This window comes from Phallusia mammillata, chromosome 2 (assembly GCF_965637545.1).
Source record: "Phallusia mammillata chromosome 2, kaPhaMamm4.hap1.1, whole genome shotgun sequence".
Classification (NCBI taxonomy): Eukaryota; Metazoa; Chordata; class Ascidiacea; order Phlebobranchia; family Ascidiidae; genus Phallusia; species Phallusia mammillata.
This window is the reverse complement of record NC_137253.1, coordinates 16,170,417-16,191,565: the sequence shown is the minus strand read 5'-3', so window position 1 is coordinate 16,191,565 and position 21,149 is coordinate 16,170,417. Positions and strand designations below refer to the sequence as shown.

Genomic DNA, 21,149 nt, shown 5'->3' with positions numbered 1-21,149 from the left:
CCAGGATTCGGGAAATATTTTTTTATTTCCCTGGAATCCCAAGCGATAAGTTGCCAATTTTTTCGTGCCTTATGACTTCATTGCAAAGGCTAAAATTAGTATATTTTCGCTGCAAGCATTTATTTAGGCATGATTTTGTCGATTAAGGCCATATGTGCAATCCAGGTAGCGCATTTTCACAACAATAAGTTATGATCTCATTTAAAAACGCATACTTACTACATCAAAAAAATATAAAACACCGTATTTCGGTAACAGCTGGCAGGAATTTCAACATTACTGTTATTTTTTCACAAAATTAGAACATAGATAACTTATTGGTAAGTAAGCTATGATTATACACGAAAACATGTTTTTGCTCAATTGTCTGTTTCCCAGGAATTTAAAACAAATTTCCCAGAGTTAGGGAAAGTAATTTTAACGGGAAATCCAATATCCTACTTCAGACATATAAAGCATCTTTACTATGGATAAAAAAATTGCTTCAAAATCATGTTAATTGGCTCTAAATAAAGAACTTGTACAACAATCCCAAAAACGCAACAAAGAATTTAAGTTTGCAACATTAAACGGCAAACTTTCTTGCCATTTAAAAATGTTTCAGTACCAATTTGAATAGGCTTTGCTTATACAGTACGGTAAGTGACTAGTGACCACATCAGGGGTGTCAAACACAAACAACTTTGAGGGCCAAAAACAAACTTTAAAGTAAGTTGAGGGCGCACTATCGAAACATTTGTTAAAGTGTAACATGACAACAACAAAATTACATGATTAAAAAGTAAAATGTTCAATAATGCCATTAACTACATTAGTAAACAATATTGTAATAAATAACAAACATAATACTGAGAACAAAACAAACAAATACTGAGATTAGCTGAGTGAAAGAACCAACTGTGCTTCATTGCTTTGTTTTGTGTAATGCAATAGCATAAAATGACGTAACAATCGCAATTGCTCATTCTAAAGATGATCATCCTGTTAAAACGTTGCATATACCACTAATATGAATATGAATGATTGCACCAAGTGGAGTTGTGGACTCACTGGTCTGAGTCTAACAGGTTTTTTTTCTATGACAGGATATTCCGCCTGAATACAACACAATCAGTTCACATACAGTTACTTCGCGGGCCGCACAAAAACTCTTGGAGGGCCGCATGTTTGACACCCGTGGACTACATAACGTTTCCAAAAGTTTTGCGACTCCAGGGCATGAGAACTTTTTTACAAGCTAAATGTACGATTCTTTAACAGTCAACAATTTTTTGCATGCTGAATTATACACACAAACTTTTCTTGCTGTTAAAAGTAGTCTTACTTCTATCTATGATAATTTTTAGAGTTTGTTATCGTAATGTGGTTAGAAATTAAAAATCGTGGGAATCACTGCGTAGACAAGCGCAAAATATTTTTTTAACTTTTTCGACAGCTCGGTTAATAGAAATCAGTGAGCGAACCACATGGCATGGCTATTAAAACGGCAATCAAACAAAATAATATCGAAAAGCGCAATCTCCACGTCTATCATCAAAATAAGATCAATTTTAGAGAACGAATAATTAAAGACATGCCAATTTTGCTTAATATATCGGAAGTTTCTTGCTATTTAAAGCCACAATGTATTCAGAATTCTTGTCTGATCGCACTGTGTAATGAAATACCGAGAGTTTATGAAGTATTTTCGCGTAGGCTACTTATAAGTTGTATACAACGGTAAATTACAAAGCGTGCACACATCAGTAAGCATATTTCCAAAATGTTTCCGAATTCGAACCACAGGGCTTTTTCAGCCAATCACAGCAGCGGAAATTTGCGGGTTGCCGTTACGTCACGTATAGGTTGCTAAGCGGTTATTTTGACTTCAGTATTGTCGACGTTGCGAGTTTTATGTCAGTTTTGATTCAAAAAAACGTTTTTACAAGTCAGAACATGGATGAGTAGAAACCAACTTATGTGATGTTTAGTTGACTTGGTGTAAAGTGTGATCTTAACATCCATAGACACAGGACACAAAGTGTTGAATTTGATGCACCAGCTTCATGTTGGCAAAACTGATTAAGATGGCATTTAAAAGTTTCCCCAAAATATTTTAGGGTTGAGAAATGTTTTGTATACATTCCAGCTAGTAATAGAAACTACACAAAAAGACTCAAGCCACGCGTCCCATTATTTTGCTGATTGTAAGGTCAATCTAAATACCATTTCTTCATTTCCTTTTATTACTAATTTTTCTCGAAGTTCCACCATTTGCTGCAGGGAATCCACTTAACAATATCAGATGATTATTTACAAAAAAGCTTATAACTAATTATTAAAAATGCCTTTTAAAATGCTTATATTTTAGAAATACAATTATAAAACCAAGCACAACCTTAACTTTCAAATATTGTAACTCAAGGCCAGGGCTGCCACTTTGGTGTGAATGAAAAAATCTAGTTTGACCTCAAAAAATATGTAGAATCATCTAGATTGAAAAACAAAACATTCAAAAATATATCTAAACATAAAATAATCCAATTTAATGTAATATATTAGCCAAACAACAACGCATATGAAGGTTTTTAATAGAAATTGATCTATATTTGATGCTAAAGAAACTTATTTCTTCCTTTTTATCGCTCTATTTTTTCTGTTTCAGTCATAACATTATAACGTGAAGGATTTTGTGGTTATCTGGGTGGAACATTTGTAGGCTTGTACTGTTCCTATGGTCTTTACAAACGTAAAAAAACCATCTAGATCCAAAATTTTACATCTAGGCTCAACCAAAACTATCTAGATCTAGCTATAAAATATCTAGAGTGGCAGCCCTGCTCAAGGCAGATTGACTGGTTACTACGCAAGCTGTCGTCTGATTGGTTCAATGAGTCGACTAGGCTGATTGGTTAAAAAGTCACATGACCCGGGAAAACCCGCCTTTGTGATTGGCTTAAAAAGCCCTGTGGTTCGAATTCGGAAAACATTTTGGAAATATGCCATCAGTAAACAGTTCAATAATTTAGATTCGTTAAATACACCAAACAAAAGCGTAGCCTATGCAGGATTAACATCAAGAGGAATTAAAAATTTCGCCGAGATCCATGCAAAAACTTCTTCCCAATAGTTCTGCACACGATTACACTTAAAAACATATGGCTCATCGTTTTGGTTTCACTTTCACAGAAAACACATATATATCTATGAATACAAAACCATATGAATACAAAACATCGTTGTTCACAACGGCACGTAAATTCAGTTTTATCTGAAGGGAGCGCAATTTTGTTTCCATTGTCGAATTGTAGTTAATTTGGTACAGTTGGGTTGAAAGGTCGTATTTGAAGAAATACCCAAATCTAGGGTTGCCATATTTTATGATAAACAATCCCTGACAAAATGTATCTCAGTTGTGTTAACCCAGTGGTTCTCAAACTTTTTCGTCATTTTCTATAAACCAGGGGTGCACAACCTTTTCTCTGTGACGGCCGCATCGCAGGTCCTTATTTCACCAACGGCCGCCAATTACTTGCTTGTTTTTGTTTAAATTAGCCTGGTGCAAAGAATTAGGTTTATATCATATACAAAACATACCATTTAAAGCCCCCTAAAATGCTCAGATTAATCATTTCTAACTTGGTGCATAGGTTAAGTTAAGCTGAACTGAGCTAACTGCTTATGACGTCATAGTCTGTATAGTGACGATTGCGGTGCCTGTTTTTTCGCATTGTTTGCAGCGGATAAAATGCCTGGCGCACATGGTTACTCGACTGGTAATCTTTTTCCAGTCTCACGAAATCTGTTTAGAGCGGTTGGAACAGTGGCGGCTCGTGCCTAAAATTTCTGGGGGTGCTGCTCCAAATTTTAGCCTTCATTAAACAAATATTGGCAATACATAGAAAAGCCACATTTCTAGTTTTCTAGCCATTGTTTTGTGCAGAAAAACAATTAATACAAATGTTAATTAGCAACTCCATTGTGACGTAATGTTTGTTACGCAATAATCTACACGAGTGTAAACAGCAGACGGCATCATTAGGGAATTTTGTTTACTTGCACAGCGACGGACCAAACTCAATAACATGTAGTAATAATGTGGCACAAAAACACACGTGACACAGACTCGAAACGAAGCGGGTGTACATCAGGGCTGCCAAAGCTTGGGTTTTGCCCCAAGATCTTGGGTTTTTACTTGAATTCTTGGGTTTTATTTTGAAAATTATAGCAATTCTTGGGTTTTGAGTCTTATTGATGAAATAGATATATGTAAGAACTATTTTAACGATAAAAGTTTTTCGGGTAGCTGCACTGTTTGGGCCCTTTTATCATCTCTTTTATTTTCTCTCTATTCTAGACCTTAATTCTTTCTAGATAAGTATACAGTGAAAGCAATCATTACACTTAAAAATGCAAATAGATCAATGTTCGTTAAACATAAAAACTGCGAACCATCAAAGAAGTTTTAAAGCTTTTAAATATACTGTAGACCAGTGGTCTGCAACCTGTGGGTCGCGACCCCAAGTGGGGTCGCCTAAACTTTTTTTTGGGTCGCTATAAATTCAATTTATTGGCGTTTAAATTTATTACCAAAAAACGGTACGTTTTTGTTCTAGTTCCCGGCCTTTGCTCATGTTTCGCAGTATAGCTTGGTACTTCGTGTTACAATCTAATCATTGTGATGCAATAATCTATACAAACACAAGTTTTCTAACCCATTGTAACGCAATAGAGCCCCATGAATGACATATTGTGTCCAAAATAATACAGCGGGTACAGGGAAAAGTCCATAAATTTACTGATTTTTGCAAACTGGTTGGCATTAATGCGAACTAGCTTGGCCAAATTAAATAAAACTTTTGGGATCTAACATTTAGAGCAATAATGCACACTGAATGCTAATGTTTAAAGTTCACTTGAAAATGGGGACATATTTACATGAAAATAGTTTCAGTTTCGGCATTACTCGAAACATTTTTGTCCCCATCGGAAAAATATGGGGTCGCATGTAAATGCTGATTGAATTTTCTTTTAAATTGGGGTCGCTTTAAAAAAAGGTTGAAGACCACTGCTGTAGACATTACTAATTTTATGAAAAAGAAAACAGATGATGATCATCAAACAGCCAAGAGTGAACTGGCGATTGCTGCATATTTTATTGAACATAATATTCCCTTTGCTTGCATTGACCATTTCCTACCAGTTTGTAAAGTTGCATTTCCGGACAGTAAATTGTCAAATATTTGTCAATGAAACGAGTAAATTTCCTAATTAATTGCATTTCTAACCACATTTTGCATTCTTGGGTTTTCATTTAAATTCTTGGGTTATTTTGCTGTGAGTCTTGGGTTTTGTTGAAATTCTCATTGGCAGCCCTGGTGTACATACGGTAAAACACAACAACAATACAAAGAAACTAGTTAGTAATAAATGAGTCGAAAAAGGTCGAAGTATTTCAGTTGGACAACATTTAAGAAAAACTGGTTGTAACAATGATCACTAACTAACACACTTGCTATTCAGTCATTAATATGGCCATGTTTCATTTTAGTAACTTATTCTCTTTTTTAACATATTCTGTGACACTTCACAGATTATTGCCACACAAAAAAACGAGCCAAAAGCTTTTTATTGGTATCATAACTGGCAAATTTAACAACCACATTACATTTGTGTCAGAACTTGTTTATTTAAACATCTTTTCTTAATGTTTGTGTACAGACCATTAATTGCTTTTAACTTTCTTAATTGCTATACTTGCTGCATTACTTGGTGGTAAATAGCATATAATTCCTTTTTTTGAAGTACAAAACTCTGCAAGCTTTGAAATTTACAACACTCTCACTTAAATTTAAAACATATCATTAAACATTGTGCTTCCTTTTTGCAACCAAAATGAATCATAAAGTTATAGTTTGGGCAAAATAATTGATAGCTTCTTCCTTGATTTCCAAATGACAATTACGAAACTTTTTTCTATTTAGAGCTAGCACTGCAAGTGCAAATCTTTTTGGAAATAATGGTTTTCCCTAGAAAAGTTTGCATCCTTTTCAGTGTTGAAAAGAATCGTTTTGCTTTTGAGGGACTCATAGAAATTGCTGGCTAACTGGCTTTTCTTTTTTTTAAGTTTCAGTAACTATTTTATCAATAGGATATGCTTGCTGGTCACTACTATCTCCTCTGTAGAATGTCCATTCTTAAGAAACATTTCCTGTGAAACAATTTAGCAGCTACTAGACAAACAGTTCGTCCATTATATCAATACAGAAGATTGCACTTGGTTGCAAATGCTGTCCACATGGTGTTTTTAGAAACCAAACCTTGAAATTGTCATCACTAAGCTGTTCCTGTTGCTTCTGCAATTGTTTGTTCTGCATTTAATATTGCCTAAATTTCAGTGAGGCATTTAACTCCACAGTCACAAAGCTGTTTTATCTTTGTTAGCATTCAAAAGTAAAACTGGGTATTTCTTGTTGTTGCTTATTTCTGCATGACATATTTGGAATAGTAGATGTTTTATCCCATTTTTTCTTAAGCTTTTTATTCAGGTTTTTATTATAACGGTTAATCGTGACTTTTCAAAGTGTTAGATGACCTTTTTTTCTTTTTCAAGGTGTGAGATACACTTTTTAAGTCAATGATAACTGCAAAAACTGAAGCCCACTTACAGTCATCTTAAAAAGTCACGACTAAACATCAAAAATAATCATGTAACTGTACTCACTGTCGAACTTAAAAATACAGTACACGGGTTTGGCTTTGGAGCACAGTAAACCCGGAACAGACAACACAACTACAGGCCGGTTCACACGCTACGTGATTGGTGCAGCTGCGCGAGCCGCAGCACCCTGTCGCCTATTTCGCCCAGCATGTAGCTTTTCCAAGTGCGCATGCGCACTTGGGAAAGCTACATGCCGGGCGAAATAGGCGACAGAGTGCTGCGGCTCGCGCAGCTCCACCAATCACGCAGCGTGTGAACCAGCCTGTAGTTCAGTGTTGTCTGTTCCGGGTTTACTGTGCTACAAAACCAAACCCGTTTGCTATATTCTTAAAGTCCCGTTTACACTATGCGTAACGCGCTCGCTCAAACCTGCGTAAGTTTGTGTCTGGTTTCGCGCTTGACTGATTTCGGGCGCTCAAGTCTCGTAGAAATGAGCGAGCGATCGCCTACCGAGCGTTTTTCTGCGTATCAAGCTGGTTGAACCTGCGAAAACGGTTTGTGTTAACGCTGCTTGCGGGTTTGTAATTGAAAAAAGTTGGTTCATTTGCCGAAAATAAATGATGGTGCGCTATTTGCCTCAAATTTAATTATTTATTACATTGTTATGATTGTATTTTGTGTTTTTTGTGTTCAAACATTGTAATTAAGTGCATTTAAAATGTACATTCTACCCAGTACAGGGGACTAGGCTACATGCTATAAAAACATGAAAGTGAGATAAACATGCCATAAATCTATACAACAACATACTAAACAATCCTGTATGATTATCGAGATGCAAAATCATGTTTACTAACAAAATATCATTTAATTTAGATTCATAAAAAACTTTTTCGAATCTAAAATAGGTAACAATGAATTTATGTGATGAATTTTGGTCATCGATAGTTGCTGTGAGCTAAAAATGACGTCGGGTATGTTATTTAGTACACTTAGGTACGCGCCGAAAATCGTAGTGTAAACGGAAGGGGTCGCAAGGTTAGGTTAGGTTAGGCGCCGCTAAGCACAGTGTAAACGGGCCTTAAGTTCGACAGTGAGTTAAATAATTATTTTGTCATCTTTTAATTTATTCTTTGAAGGTTAGTCGTGGTTTTTTTTAAGATGACTGTAAGTGGGCTTTAGTTTGTGCAGTGATCATTGAATTAAAAAGGGTGAAAAAAAGTGTATCTACCCAAAAAAGTGTATCTACTTAAAAAGTGTATCTACCACCTTGAAAAAGAAAAAAAGGTCATCTAACCGTTTGAAAAGTCACGATTAACCTTTATAGTAAAAACCTGAATAAAAGTTAAGAAAACTGGGATAAAACATCCGCTATTCCTAATATGTCATGCAGGAATAAGCAACCACAAGAACTACTCAGTTTTAGTTTTGAATGCTAACAAAGAAAAAATAGCTTTGTGATTGTAAGTTAAATGCCTTACTGAAATTTAGGTAATATTAAATGCAGAACAAACAATTGCACAAGCAACAGAAATTTTGAAATATCTTTTTTTTTAATTTTTTATTTTTCTTCACGGGGTTCGAACCCAGGACACTCCCGGTGACGAATCCCGATCAGGTTTTTTATGTCTGTATGTGGGTCAAGCTCGCCAGGCCATTCGGCCAAGTTCCTGCCAGTGATGACAATTTCAAGTTTTGGTTTCTTAACACACCATGTGGACAGTATTTGCAGCCAAGTGCAATCTTGTGTATTGATATAATAGACATGTACTGTTTCTCTAAACAGTAGCTGCTAAATTGCTTCACAGGAAATGTTTCTCAAGAATGAACATTCTACAGGGGAGACAGTAGTTACCACCAAGCATATCCTGTTGTTAGAAAAGTTACTGAAACTTTTAAAAAGAAAAGCCAGTTAGCCAGCAATTTCCATGAGTCTCTCAAAGGCAAAACGATTCTTGTCAACACTAAAAAGGATGCAAACTTTTCTAAGGAACACCATTATTTCCAAAAAGACTTGCACTTGCAGTGATAGCACTAAATAGAAGGAAAAAAACACTTTCTTAGTTGTCATTTGGAAATCAATGAAGAAGCTATCCATTATTTTGCTCAAACTATAACTTTATGATTCATTTAAGTTGTAAAATAGAAGCACAAGGTTCAATAATATGTTTTAAATTTAAGTGAGATTGTTGTAATTTTCAAAGCTTGGAGAGTCTTGCACTTCAAAAAAAGGAATTATAAGCTACTTGCCACCAAATAAAGCAGCAAGTATAGCAGTTAAGAGCCTTAAAAACAATTAATAGTTGTACACAAAAGTTAAGTAAAGATGTTGAATAAAATAAACAAGTTCTGACACAAATGTAATGTGGTCGTTAAATTTATCAGTTATGATACAAATTAAAAGCTTTATAGCTAGTTTTTTTGTGGTAATTATAATCTGTGAAGTGTCATAGAATATGTTGAAAATGCTGACTGTGGCTATAAGTTACCTAAATGATACATGACCATATTAATGACTGAATAGCAAGTGTGTTTGTTATCAGGGTTGCCAGGTACTGTCGGCTGGATTCGGACAGTATTTGTCTGAAAATCGGACATTTTAGGACAAAAAAAACGAGAGCGTATAATTGCTAACAAGGTATCAATATCGAGGTGCCAACTGCAATTTTTTGTGCGTTTACGTTACCTAAACTCATGAGCGCCGAGTTATACACAAATGCAAAGTGGCGGACGTAAAATATGACGTCACTTATGCGTGCAACCACAAGAACTGAAATCCAAACTTAAAACCCAACAAACTTACCATGTTCGAAAAAAACGATATGTTTGAGATAGTATTTAGTTGGTAATTGCAACACGTTGCTGTAGCGTTTATCATTGGTTTCGCAACGTTTAAAAAATGTTTCGTCAACTTGTTGCTTCATATCACCTTAGGGCTTAGATAACCATTTATTACAATACAATTGCATTGTACACAACAATGGCCAAACATTCACTGGCTGACAATTATGTGTTTAATGTCATAAACAAGGTACTAACCAAAACAAGTTGCACTTTTAAACCACGTTTTGTCGTAAAAAGGGTTTGCAACCTTAAAAAAATAGGAAGGAGACAAAAAGTTATTCAATCAGCAAAATTCGGACATATTAGGACAAAAAACTAAATGTCCTAATGATTTTTAGGCGTCGGACACAGCATGTGAAATTAGGCCAATTTATCGTTTTTTGTCCGATTTTTAGGCCATCTGGCAACCCTGATTGTTATAACCAGTTTTACTTTAATGTTGTCCAACTGAAATACTTCGATCTTTTTCGACTCATTTATTAATATTTTTTTCCATGTACTGTTGTTGTGTTTTACCGTATTTACAACCGCTTCGTTTCGAGTCTGCGGTTTACACTCGTGTACATTATTGCGTAACAAACATTACGTCACAATGGAGTTGCCGATTAAGATTTGTATTACTTGTTTTTGTACACAAAACAATGGCTAGAAAACTAGAAATATGGCTTTTCTATATATTGCCAACTAATATTTGTTCAATAAAGGCTAAAATTTGGAGCAGCACCCCCACAAATTTTAGGCACGAGCCGCCACTGATCACGAGTCGCCAACCTTTGCCACTCTAAAAACTATTCGGACCAATTTCAAATTGTCACAGAAAAAAAAAACACTGGGAGAAGCTCTTTTAAAATTTGAAAAAAATGCCACTGTACAAACGTTTTTATATCTCACGACATTCGACTTTTTGTTGTTAGTTAATTCCTTGCATAATAGGTACACAGTTAAGGCAAATGAAACTTCCCACGTAGCATCCAACGCTGTGTTTTCTTGAGACGCGGATTTTTATGTCTGTATTTAACGGGTATTGTTAGACACCCATTAACAAACAGGTGCTGTTACGCGCGCGCACACACTGCACAACGAAACAGTAACCTTGTGCGTTAACCTGCCCGCCGCTAGTTTACCTCTTTACGTTTCATGGTATAGACGCGGTTGTAGCTAACTACCAGAAATTTTCTCCGTTGGTGCATTAATTTCATAGTATATCTACATTTTTTTCTTAAATTCCTGACTTTTAAGTACATTTTAACGTTTCTCCCTGACGCAGATTTAAACACCAAATTCCCTGACATGTCAGGGAAAATCCTGACGTATGGCAACCCTACCCAAATCCCGTTCCCGGCTTTGTTATTGTTTTTCAGGGAGAGCCGTCGTGTAGTTTTTAATTTTTGGTATAAACCTTATAAATGGGGGGCAAAATTTTTCGACGAAAATTATAACGCCCCTTGGAAACAAGTGTGATATCTAAAACGGAGTTAGAATGTTTGTTTCGAGGCAATCTGCTAAACACTGTAAACAGCATTAAAATAATGTTCGCAAATTATTCCTCTTCAAACAGTTAGGAAAATCATTACTGATTGCAGAAAGCTAATGCAAATTATGGAATCGACCGAACCCTATAACCTAGACTCTAGAGCAGGGATGGCGAACCTTTTTAGTTGAATGGGTCATACATGATATCATAATTCGGAAAGAAAACAAAGTGGGTCACAGATTTTGTTATACGCCAATGTCAATGCTGAGAAGCTTGTTGCTGCATCTTCTCTGCAAGTCTTGCAATCCTAGTAGTTCGTATAGGTCCTCGTAAATTTCCTCTAGTATGGATTTTTGATCGGTATCAATTTGGTCGCCCGTCTTTAGCCTGTTGATCGATTTTTTTTATCTATGTGGCTCAGAGTTGTAAACGGCCTGAAATTGGAGCCAGAACCCGGCCTGAATCCGATAACAAACCCGAAACCTGATAATAGACAATTGGTCTTGAACAAGGCGTTTTAGGGCTGTTTAACATTTGGTCAGGTCCAGCAACTAGCTGCTTAGCTAGTTAAATTCATACAAAAAATACTGACACAGAGTGTAAATTAAGTCAGGCCCGAATCAGGTCAGTTTGTTTGGAAGAAACCTAAGCCCGAACCCGGCCCGACTTACAACTGTGACGTGGCGCTTTTCTAAAGAAAATACTTCACCCTTTTCGGCTCACAGAGCCCTGCTTCTAAAATCGCTCCCTTCGTTTTATTTTCGATCAGGTTATCTAATTCGTTTTTTAACTGTGTCAACTCAACAACAATTTTTGGATCTGCAGGAGTATTGTGCGGACTAATTCAACTTCAAGCGCTTTTATACCTACTTCGGGTTCTTTTTGACGTGCGGTGTTTTCCTTTTTCAGCCTTGCGTTAAAAGTTAAAAAGTTGTTGACAACAACTGCTTATATTTCATTACGCTCGAGATGCAGCTGTTATAGTTTTGCGCGCGCTCGTACTACCGTATTTACTCGATTGTAAGCCGCGGCTTAGGCTATATTGTTTTTTTAGCTGCCGTTTGTGCGGTATTTTAATTTTATACCGAAATTATTTCCACACTCCAACATTTTAAATTATTTGGAGTTCAAAACCTGTATGCTTGTACAGATTGTACGTCGATATACGTTCTGATGGGTACAGTTATCAACGTAACTAACAGATATGGGCAAATAGTCATACCATATAACAACAGAAAGATGTATAGGCCTATAAGCTATTGCTGCCAGGCATAGCATCAAGTTTAAAGAGCTCTTCTGGCAAATGTAATTTTATTCCTATGTTTCGACGTCCTATACAGGTCGTCTTCATCAGGGTAAATAACACTGAATGCGACTAGTACAGTGCACGATAAACAAAGGAAAAAAGAATGGAACGCAAGCACGTCACAACGCAACGAAAACACCGCGCGATAACAAGTGATTGGACCTCTAATCTTTTAGCAGGTGCCTGTAGCACGCTGAAAGCATCACGTCTGTTTTGATGTTCATTGTGTTGCCCCGTTAATGAATTTTCCATGACTCAAGAAATAGTCTTTTCCTGTAGTCAGGCTCCCGGGCCACAACAGACGCCGCATTGAAATCAATACGGTGGCCTTGTGATTGGAAAATGTTGATTTCCTGCTAAAAGATTAAGGGCCCAATAATTTGTTATCGCGCGGTGTTTTCGTTGCGTTGTGACGTGCTTGCGTTCCATTCTTTTTTCTCATGATGAAGACGACCTGTATAGGACGTCGAAACGTAGGAATATAATTACATTTGCCAGAAGAGCTCTTTAAAGAAGGATGTATTTTTAAGAAACAATCGTATCAAAAATTCCAGCGTGCGGCTTACATTATTTGTTTTTAACACCTCAACCTGCGGCTTACAATCGAGTAAATAAGGTATTTACATTTCCAGGACATGATATTTAGTGACATGTGTATTGTTAAAGGCAATGGGTTCGACAATTGATCAACAATTCTTGGCGACCAATGACGTTTGTCAGCCTGTAAAAATCGTGAAGAAGTTCGTCACCTACGGGAAATTAGCAACCTATGGTGCGAGTTCCTGTGTTAGTAGCATGTTTCAGTAGTCAGTACGTGTATTCAACCGTAACCATTAGCATCTTCATGAAATATACCAAAAGTAATGTGGACGCACAAAAATCGATATTGGCACCTTGTTTGATTTTCAGACAAATACTGTCTGAATCCTGCCAACCCTGGTGATAAAGCTCAACACTCGAATAATAATAAGTTTTTGACAAGTCAACTTACAGTTGGTCAAGCTTTTAAGATACTATAAAAAACAAGTCAAGCCTTCTACAGTTAATTCCCAAATCCAACTAACGATTTGTTATACTTAATGTTATAGTATTTCCAAGTTTACAGGAGTTTAAAAAAGCTCCCATTCTGTCAAATCTACCTGCCTAATAACAGAGGCCATGAATACAAAATTTCATTCCAATTCTCACATATATTAGGCCTTTGTTTATGACCAAAGTAGAACAAACAGTGGATAAAACAAATCCACAGCAAGATATTGTTCCATTTTACATGAATATTTGTTGTGCGCCTTTTCATTAAATTTCTTTGTCAACTCATTTTAGGGGTGTGGCACCATACAACTAAATATTCTGCAAGGTTTTAACACTCTTGACACACCCAAAGATCCAAATACTTCATCTTCTTCACCTTGCTACAACCATCAGCTGTTCTCCTGTTCATCTTAAGTTGTACATCAAGTAGCTATACAAAATAAAAATGTACACGGAAAAAATAACCACATTATAGATTAAAAAAAACCTACTTGGTGATATCTTTCCACTGCAAAAAAAGGTTCATCTAAATTCATAAACTATACATTGCAAATGTGAATCGGCAAGCTTAAAAAAGGCAATACATAATTGTCAACAGTGGGATTGCCAACCCAGGTTTACTTCACAAACATTTTGTACAACTAGAAAGGTGGCTTTCTAATATACTTCCAGTTTTTATGACCTATTTACTATACACATCATTTGATCCACACATTGACTGTTTTTGCAAACAAAAACAAATGGGTGCGTATTTACGGCAAACAAATGTTCCGGTTATTTTTAGATTCTTAAGGACAAACTAGAATAGTGGTTTTCCTATATATTGCCAGTTTATATATACTAAATCATATTTAACGATGTATCACATATACCATTTACTATATTTATTATGGATATATATTTGGCACCTACATTTCATTGGGTCCCTATCTTTTTCCTGGCACTTTATAACATAATTGTTTCTGCAAGCATAATCTAATGCAGGGGCGGGCAACTTCTCCAGTTGGCGGGCCTGATATGGGAAAATGAAGGACTTGGCGGGCCGGATTCCTGAATCGATACATTAATCGCGTATTTATCCAGTGATTTAAAACGGATTTTTGACCACCTAAACCAGGGGTGGGGAACCTTTTTGTTTATAAAGGCTACCAAACGATTTATCGACACTCGTGTAGGCCGCATAGATTATTTTCCAGGCCAAGGGCAGTGATGTTCAAACTTTTTGACTTACAGAATGGTCGTTTTGCTATTTCCTCGTAGTTTGTAGGACTTACGGTCCCAGCTAATTAAAATTCCTCACTACATTTTCATCTTCACTACAACATTCAAGATTTATTTAACCTAGAAATTGCTGAACCTGGAGTTTTTGGTAGTCCTAACTATAGAAATCGCTTTATGTACCACTATGGGACCACATGGGTCTTGTTTGAAAACCGCTGCCCTGGAACTAATCAAAAAATAATCTGCAATAAAGTGAAAAATACGTTTCTGTCTATTTTTTTTCAGCGCCTGGTGCAGTCGGTTATATCAACATCTTAAAAATGTATTTTGTCATCGAAAGCCGCACTTAGTGCCCTAAAAGGCCGCAGGTTCCCCATCCCTGAACTAGGCTATACGTGTGGAAACAAAGAAAACCGTTAAAGTAGGACACACACAAGGTTGGTAGTTATGTCGTAACAATGGACGTATGGTGCAATGGTAACAACGGTGGGAATTTTTTTTGCTATTGGGGAGCGTTACAACTGTAATTTGACGTAGTAAGCAAGCAATGGGGGATTGCGGCAGACTGTGGCCGCGGGCCACATTATCATGTAAGACCGGAAACTGTCCGCGGGCCGCTCAAAATCCCGTCGCGGGCCGGATCCGGCCCGCGGGCCGTATGTTGCCCACCCCTGATCTAATGGGTACCCACACATATGCGATTTGGTAACAGTAAAAATAGGGCACAATCATTGTTAGATATTTGCCCATTTTCTATACACATCATTTGATCTACACATATAATTGTTTTTGCAAGCAAAAACGAATGGGTCCCCACATGCGTTTTTGTGCGGATTTATGGTAAACAAACATCCTGGTTATTTTTAGATTCTTAAGGAAAATCTTAACCAACTTTAGCCTTAACCCAACTTTAAAAGTTTTGTCCGTATTCTTTTTGCATCATTATTGTCATATAATTACAAAAAAACAGCAAATAAGAACAGGAAAAATACTTTCAATTTAATCTCATGCTTTGACCTTGATATTGTCGTTCAAGGTCAGTTTTTAAACACAATTTTCCAAAACTGATACTTAATAAAACGACATAGCATAGCTGCGCAAAAACAGCTGATATCTGATCACCAACACGACTGTCTCGTAAAACGTCCGTCCGGACATCAAGCTGAGCACTCCCGTTGCATTCACCCGCCTTAATCGTAAACAAGTGAATTACTCCCTTGAGAGTTGAGACTTCTATCTGACTGACAGTGTACACATATTATGGGCTGTGAAAGGAACTATTTGGCCGATTAAGCAAAATTTTTATGTACTAAACGAATAACCTACTGCAAACAATTGTTTAACATTTCAGCACATTAGGGCTTGTATTTCTGGCCTAAAACTTATTATTTTGGGGTTTAAGGGGTAAAAAAGGGTGAATCCAATAAAAATTTACAAAATTCTTTAAAATAGCTTACATTGCACCAACCAACAAAGCATGAAACCCTCAGATTATGTACTTTTTAATTTTAACAGCCGTTTTTAATTTTTTTCGATTTGGGGGCCTGTGGGTGAACTGCTGGGTCGTTTGGGGTCAAACTTCAGGAGGATCAAATTCGGAACAATAACTAACATCTGTGCAAATTTGAATAAATTTAAAGCACTGTTTCTTGACCATTATTGTCATATGATTACAAAACAGTAAAAAAGAACTGAAAAAATACTTTCGATTTAATCTTAATCACCGAAACAACTGTCTAGTAAAACGTCAAGCTGAGCACCTTATCGTAAACCAGTGAGTTACTCACTTGGGATTTCTATCTGACTGGGCAAAATTTTATATACTACACAAATAACCTACTGCACACAATTGTTTAAAATTGCATCACATTAGGGCTTGTAATTCTGGCCTAAAACTAAAATCGATTATTTCAGGTTTTAAGGGGTGAATCCAATAAAAAGTTAGAAAATTCTTTACAGTATCATTGCACCAATCAACAAAGCATGAAACTCCTGGAATATGTACTTTAGTCAGTACAGTCATTTAAAAAAAATACGTTTGGGGGCCTGTGGGTGAACCACTGGGTCAAACTTTAGGAACAAATTTGGATTAATAACTAACATCAGTCCAAAATTGGGGCACTCTTTCTTGACCAAACGAGCATTACAAACTAGTGATGCACCGAAGTTTCGTTTAGCAGTAACATTTCGACTGAATAAGCTGTTTTGGTTTGAACTTTTTTGAAAATTTGTCCGAAACTGAATTTTTTGATTGCATGGAATTAATACCTAAACTTTCATTTTCACCAATACGAAACATCATAAATTAACTATTTGTTGTATCTATAAAATACGGGCCATGTTGTCTGCAAAATATTCAAGTTTAGTATAGCTTCGGCATTGTGAATGTAATGTTGGTTTGTCATAATTGGGTTCACTTGCATCAACAACACAAGGTTCAGTTGAAAACATCCATAAGAACAGGATTTTAGGTTTGGCTGAAATTATTCTTCCTCATGGCTGAATATTATATTTCCGCCCGAACCTTTTTTGGCGGGTTCGGTGCATCACTACTACAAACCAGCGTTAGACAGGAAAAAAAATATGGATGGAAGGGGACGCATAAATAAACATAGTTAAGTTTTTTTAATATTATATCAGAAGATTAGTCAAACACAAGAAGAATAGCTTTTACAAACCTGGACATACAAGGTGGAAGCTCTGTTTTCTTCAGGGAATCCAAATGATAAATGAACTCCAGCAAACAAATGTTACGACAACAGCAGGCAGTAAACAGAAGCAAAACTTATTGTGATAATGTTACGGACACAGCTTGCCAATCAATTTTTACTATAATTACAATGTGTGTATAGTTTCAAGTGTTTGGAAAGCTGTTTATGTTAAGATAACACAACAGGTTAAGTTCAAATAAAAGAACATACCATGTTCACTGCAAGTAAAACAATATATTCCTGCTTTTTGTAATAAATAGTACATAATGATATTTTTTTATTTGATTAACAAGCATAGACCTATAATTTAACTCCACTTTACTGTGTGGTGAGTAAAAACATTTGACACACCACAGATGTGCAGACTAACCAAAATGTTATATTAAACTCAGCTACCTTTCACAGCTAACTCAGCAGAATTAAATTTCTAGCCAGGTGCACAGCAGCCCGCTTTGCAGAATTTGAAACAGCCACAGCATGTGATGTCATGACCGCAAAACTGCTTCTCTAACTTTACAATCTGCATCATCGCCAAACACCACACTGCTAATCCGGATCACAAAACTGCTCCCTGCCACAAATTCTGCTTCCATTAGACAGCAAACATGTGCCTTTGAACAACAGTTTACACAATGAGTAAATCGGCGAATGACAAGTGGACTCAGGCTGTACACATTTTGGCAGAACAAGGACAAAATTACATTTAGCGTGCACAAGTTTCTAATATGTCCAATATGTTTCAAATAGCATTGGTATTCACACCAAATGACAACATTGTCAAATTACAGTTGTTCGAGTATTCATTTGTTGTTTTGTGCAAGACTTTGTATAAGTCAGAATAGAAAACAGGCATTTGCAAAATTTACCATGCCAAAGTACACAGGATTGACTGCAGCACTGAAGTAAGTTGTCTCCATGACAAAATATGTTAATCACCATTCGCAAGTGGAGACTTGGATCTTGATTTGGAATGGGAGCTGCGGGAAGACCTTGAGCGACTGAATGAGATACATCTTGTAAAATGTCAAGATACTAACAACATATATATGTATATTAGTGACGGGACGAGTACCCGGTACTCAGTATCGAACGATTTCAGTGGTATCGATACTCGTACTCGGTATCAAAATATTTTGTCTCAGTTTTCGATACCAACGTGCAAGTACCAAAGGCCGATGTACACCATAAGAATACGGGCAACTTTATGCAACACAAAATTGGAAAAAAGTTCCGCCAGTTTACGTATATCTTTTTCGCTATCGCGCGGACATTACATTTTTCGCCATGTGTGTTTGCACGCCTGTACCCCGACCATGGCAAATAAATTAGCCAGCGAGATACAACTAAGTACAACACTACACTAAGTACTCGGTATCGATACTCGCTTCAAAACCTGGTATCATGCCATCACTAATGTATATACATATGAATCTGTATATATATATGTGTGCGTAAGTATGTATGTTTTAGGTACATACTAATGTTTAAATTTATTAGGTACCAAAACTATGTTGTTTTCTTAATTATGTATTGTTGTTGACTGGAGAAAGAGAAAGGGTTTTACCTTCGTCTTCTAACTGGAGAAGAACTTTGCTTGCGACCACGATCACGGTTTCTTGACCGACTTCTTGATCTCGAATTGCTTCGGCTGGAGTGCCTCCTACCGCGAGAACGTGATCGAGACCGTGAATAGCTCCTTCTTCTTTCATATGATCTTGATCTACAACAGAGCAATGTTAAACATCTATTTTTTTTCTTGCTTTAAAAAAATATAAAAACTGGTTAATATTACCTGCGTCGCCTACGCCCATGCGATGGGGGTCCACCATAACGACTGCGGCCATAGTCTCTAGTTGGTTCGTTTGGCCGGCCATATCGTGCCATGGCAACTCTAAGTTCTCGACCATCCAACATTTTGCCATCCATGCAATCCATTGCATCTTCAGCATCACGTTTGTCATAAAACCTCACAAATGCAAAACCGCGACTTTCTTTGGAATACCTGTACCAAAAAATTATTTTGTGTTAAGTTCACATGCAAAACAGCCAGCATGCTTTAATTGTCTTACCTATCACGTGGAATATAAACATCACCAACGTCACCATATTTTTCAAAAGCTCGTTTTAAACTTTCTGGGGAAGTGCGGTAAGTCAGATTGTCAACCTTTAATGAAACCATTGTATCAACTCCAGGCGGAGGTCTTGCTCCACCACCACGAGACATTTTTCAGGTTTTATTTTTGTACTAGAACAAATTAAAAGATATTTATATGTTAAATATTGCAACATAATATTTAAAACAGATATATTAGTTATGATTGAACTGTTTCGGAAACGTGTTATAAAGGCGCAGGGCCGCAGCGTGAGACGGAGTAACTACATTTTGCACGCGCGAATTTATACAGGTTCAGGTCTACAATTTTAGCGGTTAATTAACCTGTTGCTAGCGGTTACACAGTACACACAACAAAATATAAAATGTATGTGCGCTAGGAAGTGCCGAAGAAGTGGAGTGCTAGACGGCACAGACACATACGTAGATCTTTTAAAAAAAAAAAAAAAACTATCGATTTATCCCAGTTACTGCTAAATTGCAGAAGCCGTTTAGTAATTGCTGCTAAATTGCAGAAGCCGTTTAGTAATTGCTGCTAAATTGCAGAAGCCGAAAATATATAACTGAGTCTAAAAACAAAAGCCTCGCAAACATGGCGCGCAGGCGGCTAGCGCAGCAATGGCGTAATCAGTCTGTCCACAGGGGGGCGGAAAAAATGGAAATCATTTTTTTCCTTCTTTGGGAGCTATAATAAGGTAACAAAGAAATAACCATGTTTACAACGAAGTTACTTTGTGTTTAAAGTGAGTTGGGTTTAAATGAAAAAAAAATTATAAAAGTGAATTGGGCCTAATTTTGCAATTACAATTTATTAATATCGCAAAGCGTCCACTTCGGGTTGCGAAAATCTAACTTAACATAGGAATTCGAACAGCTTTTCATGTGGGTTCAGGTTCGGTTCGGGTTCACTTAGATCTGTTTTAAGAGGTTCGGGTTTGGTTTAGGTTTCAAAACATGCATACTTTCGGGTTCGGGGTTTGCTCCGGTTTGGAAATTACCCGGTCCGAACCGGTGTGCAGTTTTTCACCGGTTTAATGCCCTTTTGTCATCTATCATCTATACATAGCTGTTGTGTTACATCAAAGAGTATTAAAAAGTTTTCTATACTCGTTGGTTATATGCAGAAATATATATTCAACTCCGGTTCGGGTTTTGTAGAGATCGTAATTAGCGTTTCGGGTTCGCTTTCGGTTTAATGAAATAAACCGCTCGAACCGGTTCGCGGGTTCGGGTTCAGTGCCGGTTCGACCCGATTCAACTCATGCGTATTAAACCTAGTCATGCGTGGCCAGTAATTCGTTGTTTCTCGGTTGTTGGAAAACCATAGTCTTTCGAAAGGTGTGGCAGTGGCTCAAGCTCAACGTTGTGTTGTCGCGTTTGAATTGTGTGTTGTGCGATGACCGTTTCCATATTTTGTTTTATGGTTCCTCCTCCCATAAAACATGGACTACATATTTAAAAAAAACTGCTTAACCTTTAATGTGAAGTGGCAAAACAAAGACGGATTTACATAATTCGACCCACTGTTTGCCTTTTTGTCAACATTTTTAGTTTTTTTATATTCACCGGAACTCATTTGCTTATGACAATAACTACTGGATATAAATGTTTTAGGGAAAGTGAGTTGCAATTATAAAGTTACGGATACTGACTTTTTGCAGTGACAAGTGCTTGCATGGTTAGTTTTCATTAAATATACCTCAAAACAATATTCTACTTCTTTCTTTGCATGCTTATAACCCACAACTGAAGTCGCAGTCATTTAAATCCATTGTACACTAAATCCAACATTGAAAAAGTTTATTTCT

The 21,149-nt window shown here is 36.7% G+C and overlaps 1 protein-coding gene across 1 annotated transcript; it reads right to left on the bottom strand.

Annotated features, from left to right (window-relative positions):
* Positions 1–17,796: 17,796 nt before the first annotated feature.
* On the bottom strand, positions 17,797–19,505 carry LOC145213685 (serine/arginine-rich splicing factor 2-like). Its single transcript, XM_080082046.1, has 4 exons — positions 19,298–19,505; positions 19,021–19,230; positions 18,793–18,948; positions 17,797–18,226 (listed from the first exon to the last, which is right to left on the bottom strand). The coding sequence occupies exons 1-4, from the start codon at positions 19,450–19,452 to the stop codon at positions 18,157–18,159; spliced, it is 591 nt and encodes a 196-aa protein (XP_079938172.1). The 5' UTR covers positions 19,453–19,505; the 3' UTR covers positions 17,797–18,156.
* Positions 19,506–21,149: the final 1,644 nt, after the last annotated feature.

Excerpts from the sequence above, each read along its gene's own strand:
- LOC145213685 (XM_080082046.1), bottom strand. The coding sequence starts at position 19,452 with ATGTCTCGTGGTGGTGGAGCAAGACCTCCGCCTGGAGTTGATACAATG. Across the intron at positions 19,231-19,297 it reads GTTTATATTCCACGTGATAG|GTATTCCAAAGAAAGTCGCG; the intron begins GTAAGACAATTA and ends TTTTTGGTACAG. Across the intron at positions 18,949-19,020 it reads CATGGGCGTAGGCGACGCAG|ATCAAGATCATATGAAAGAA; the intron begins GTAATATTAACC and ends GCTCTGTTGTAG.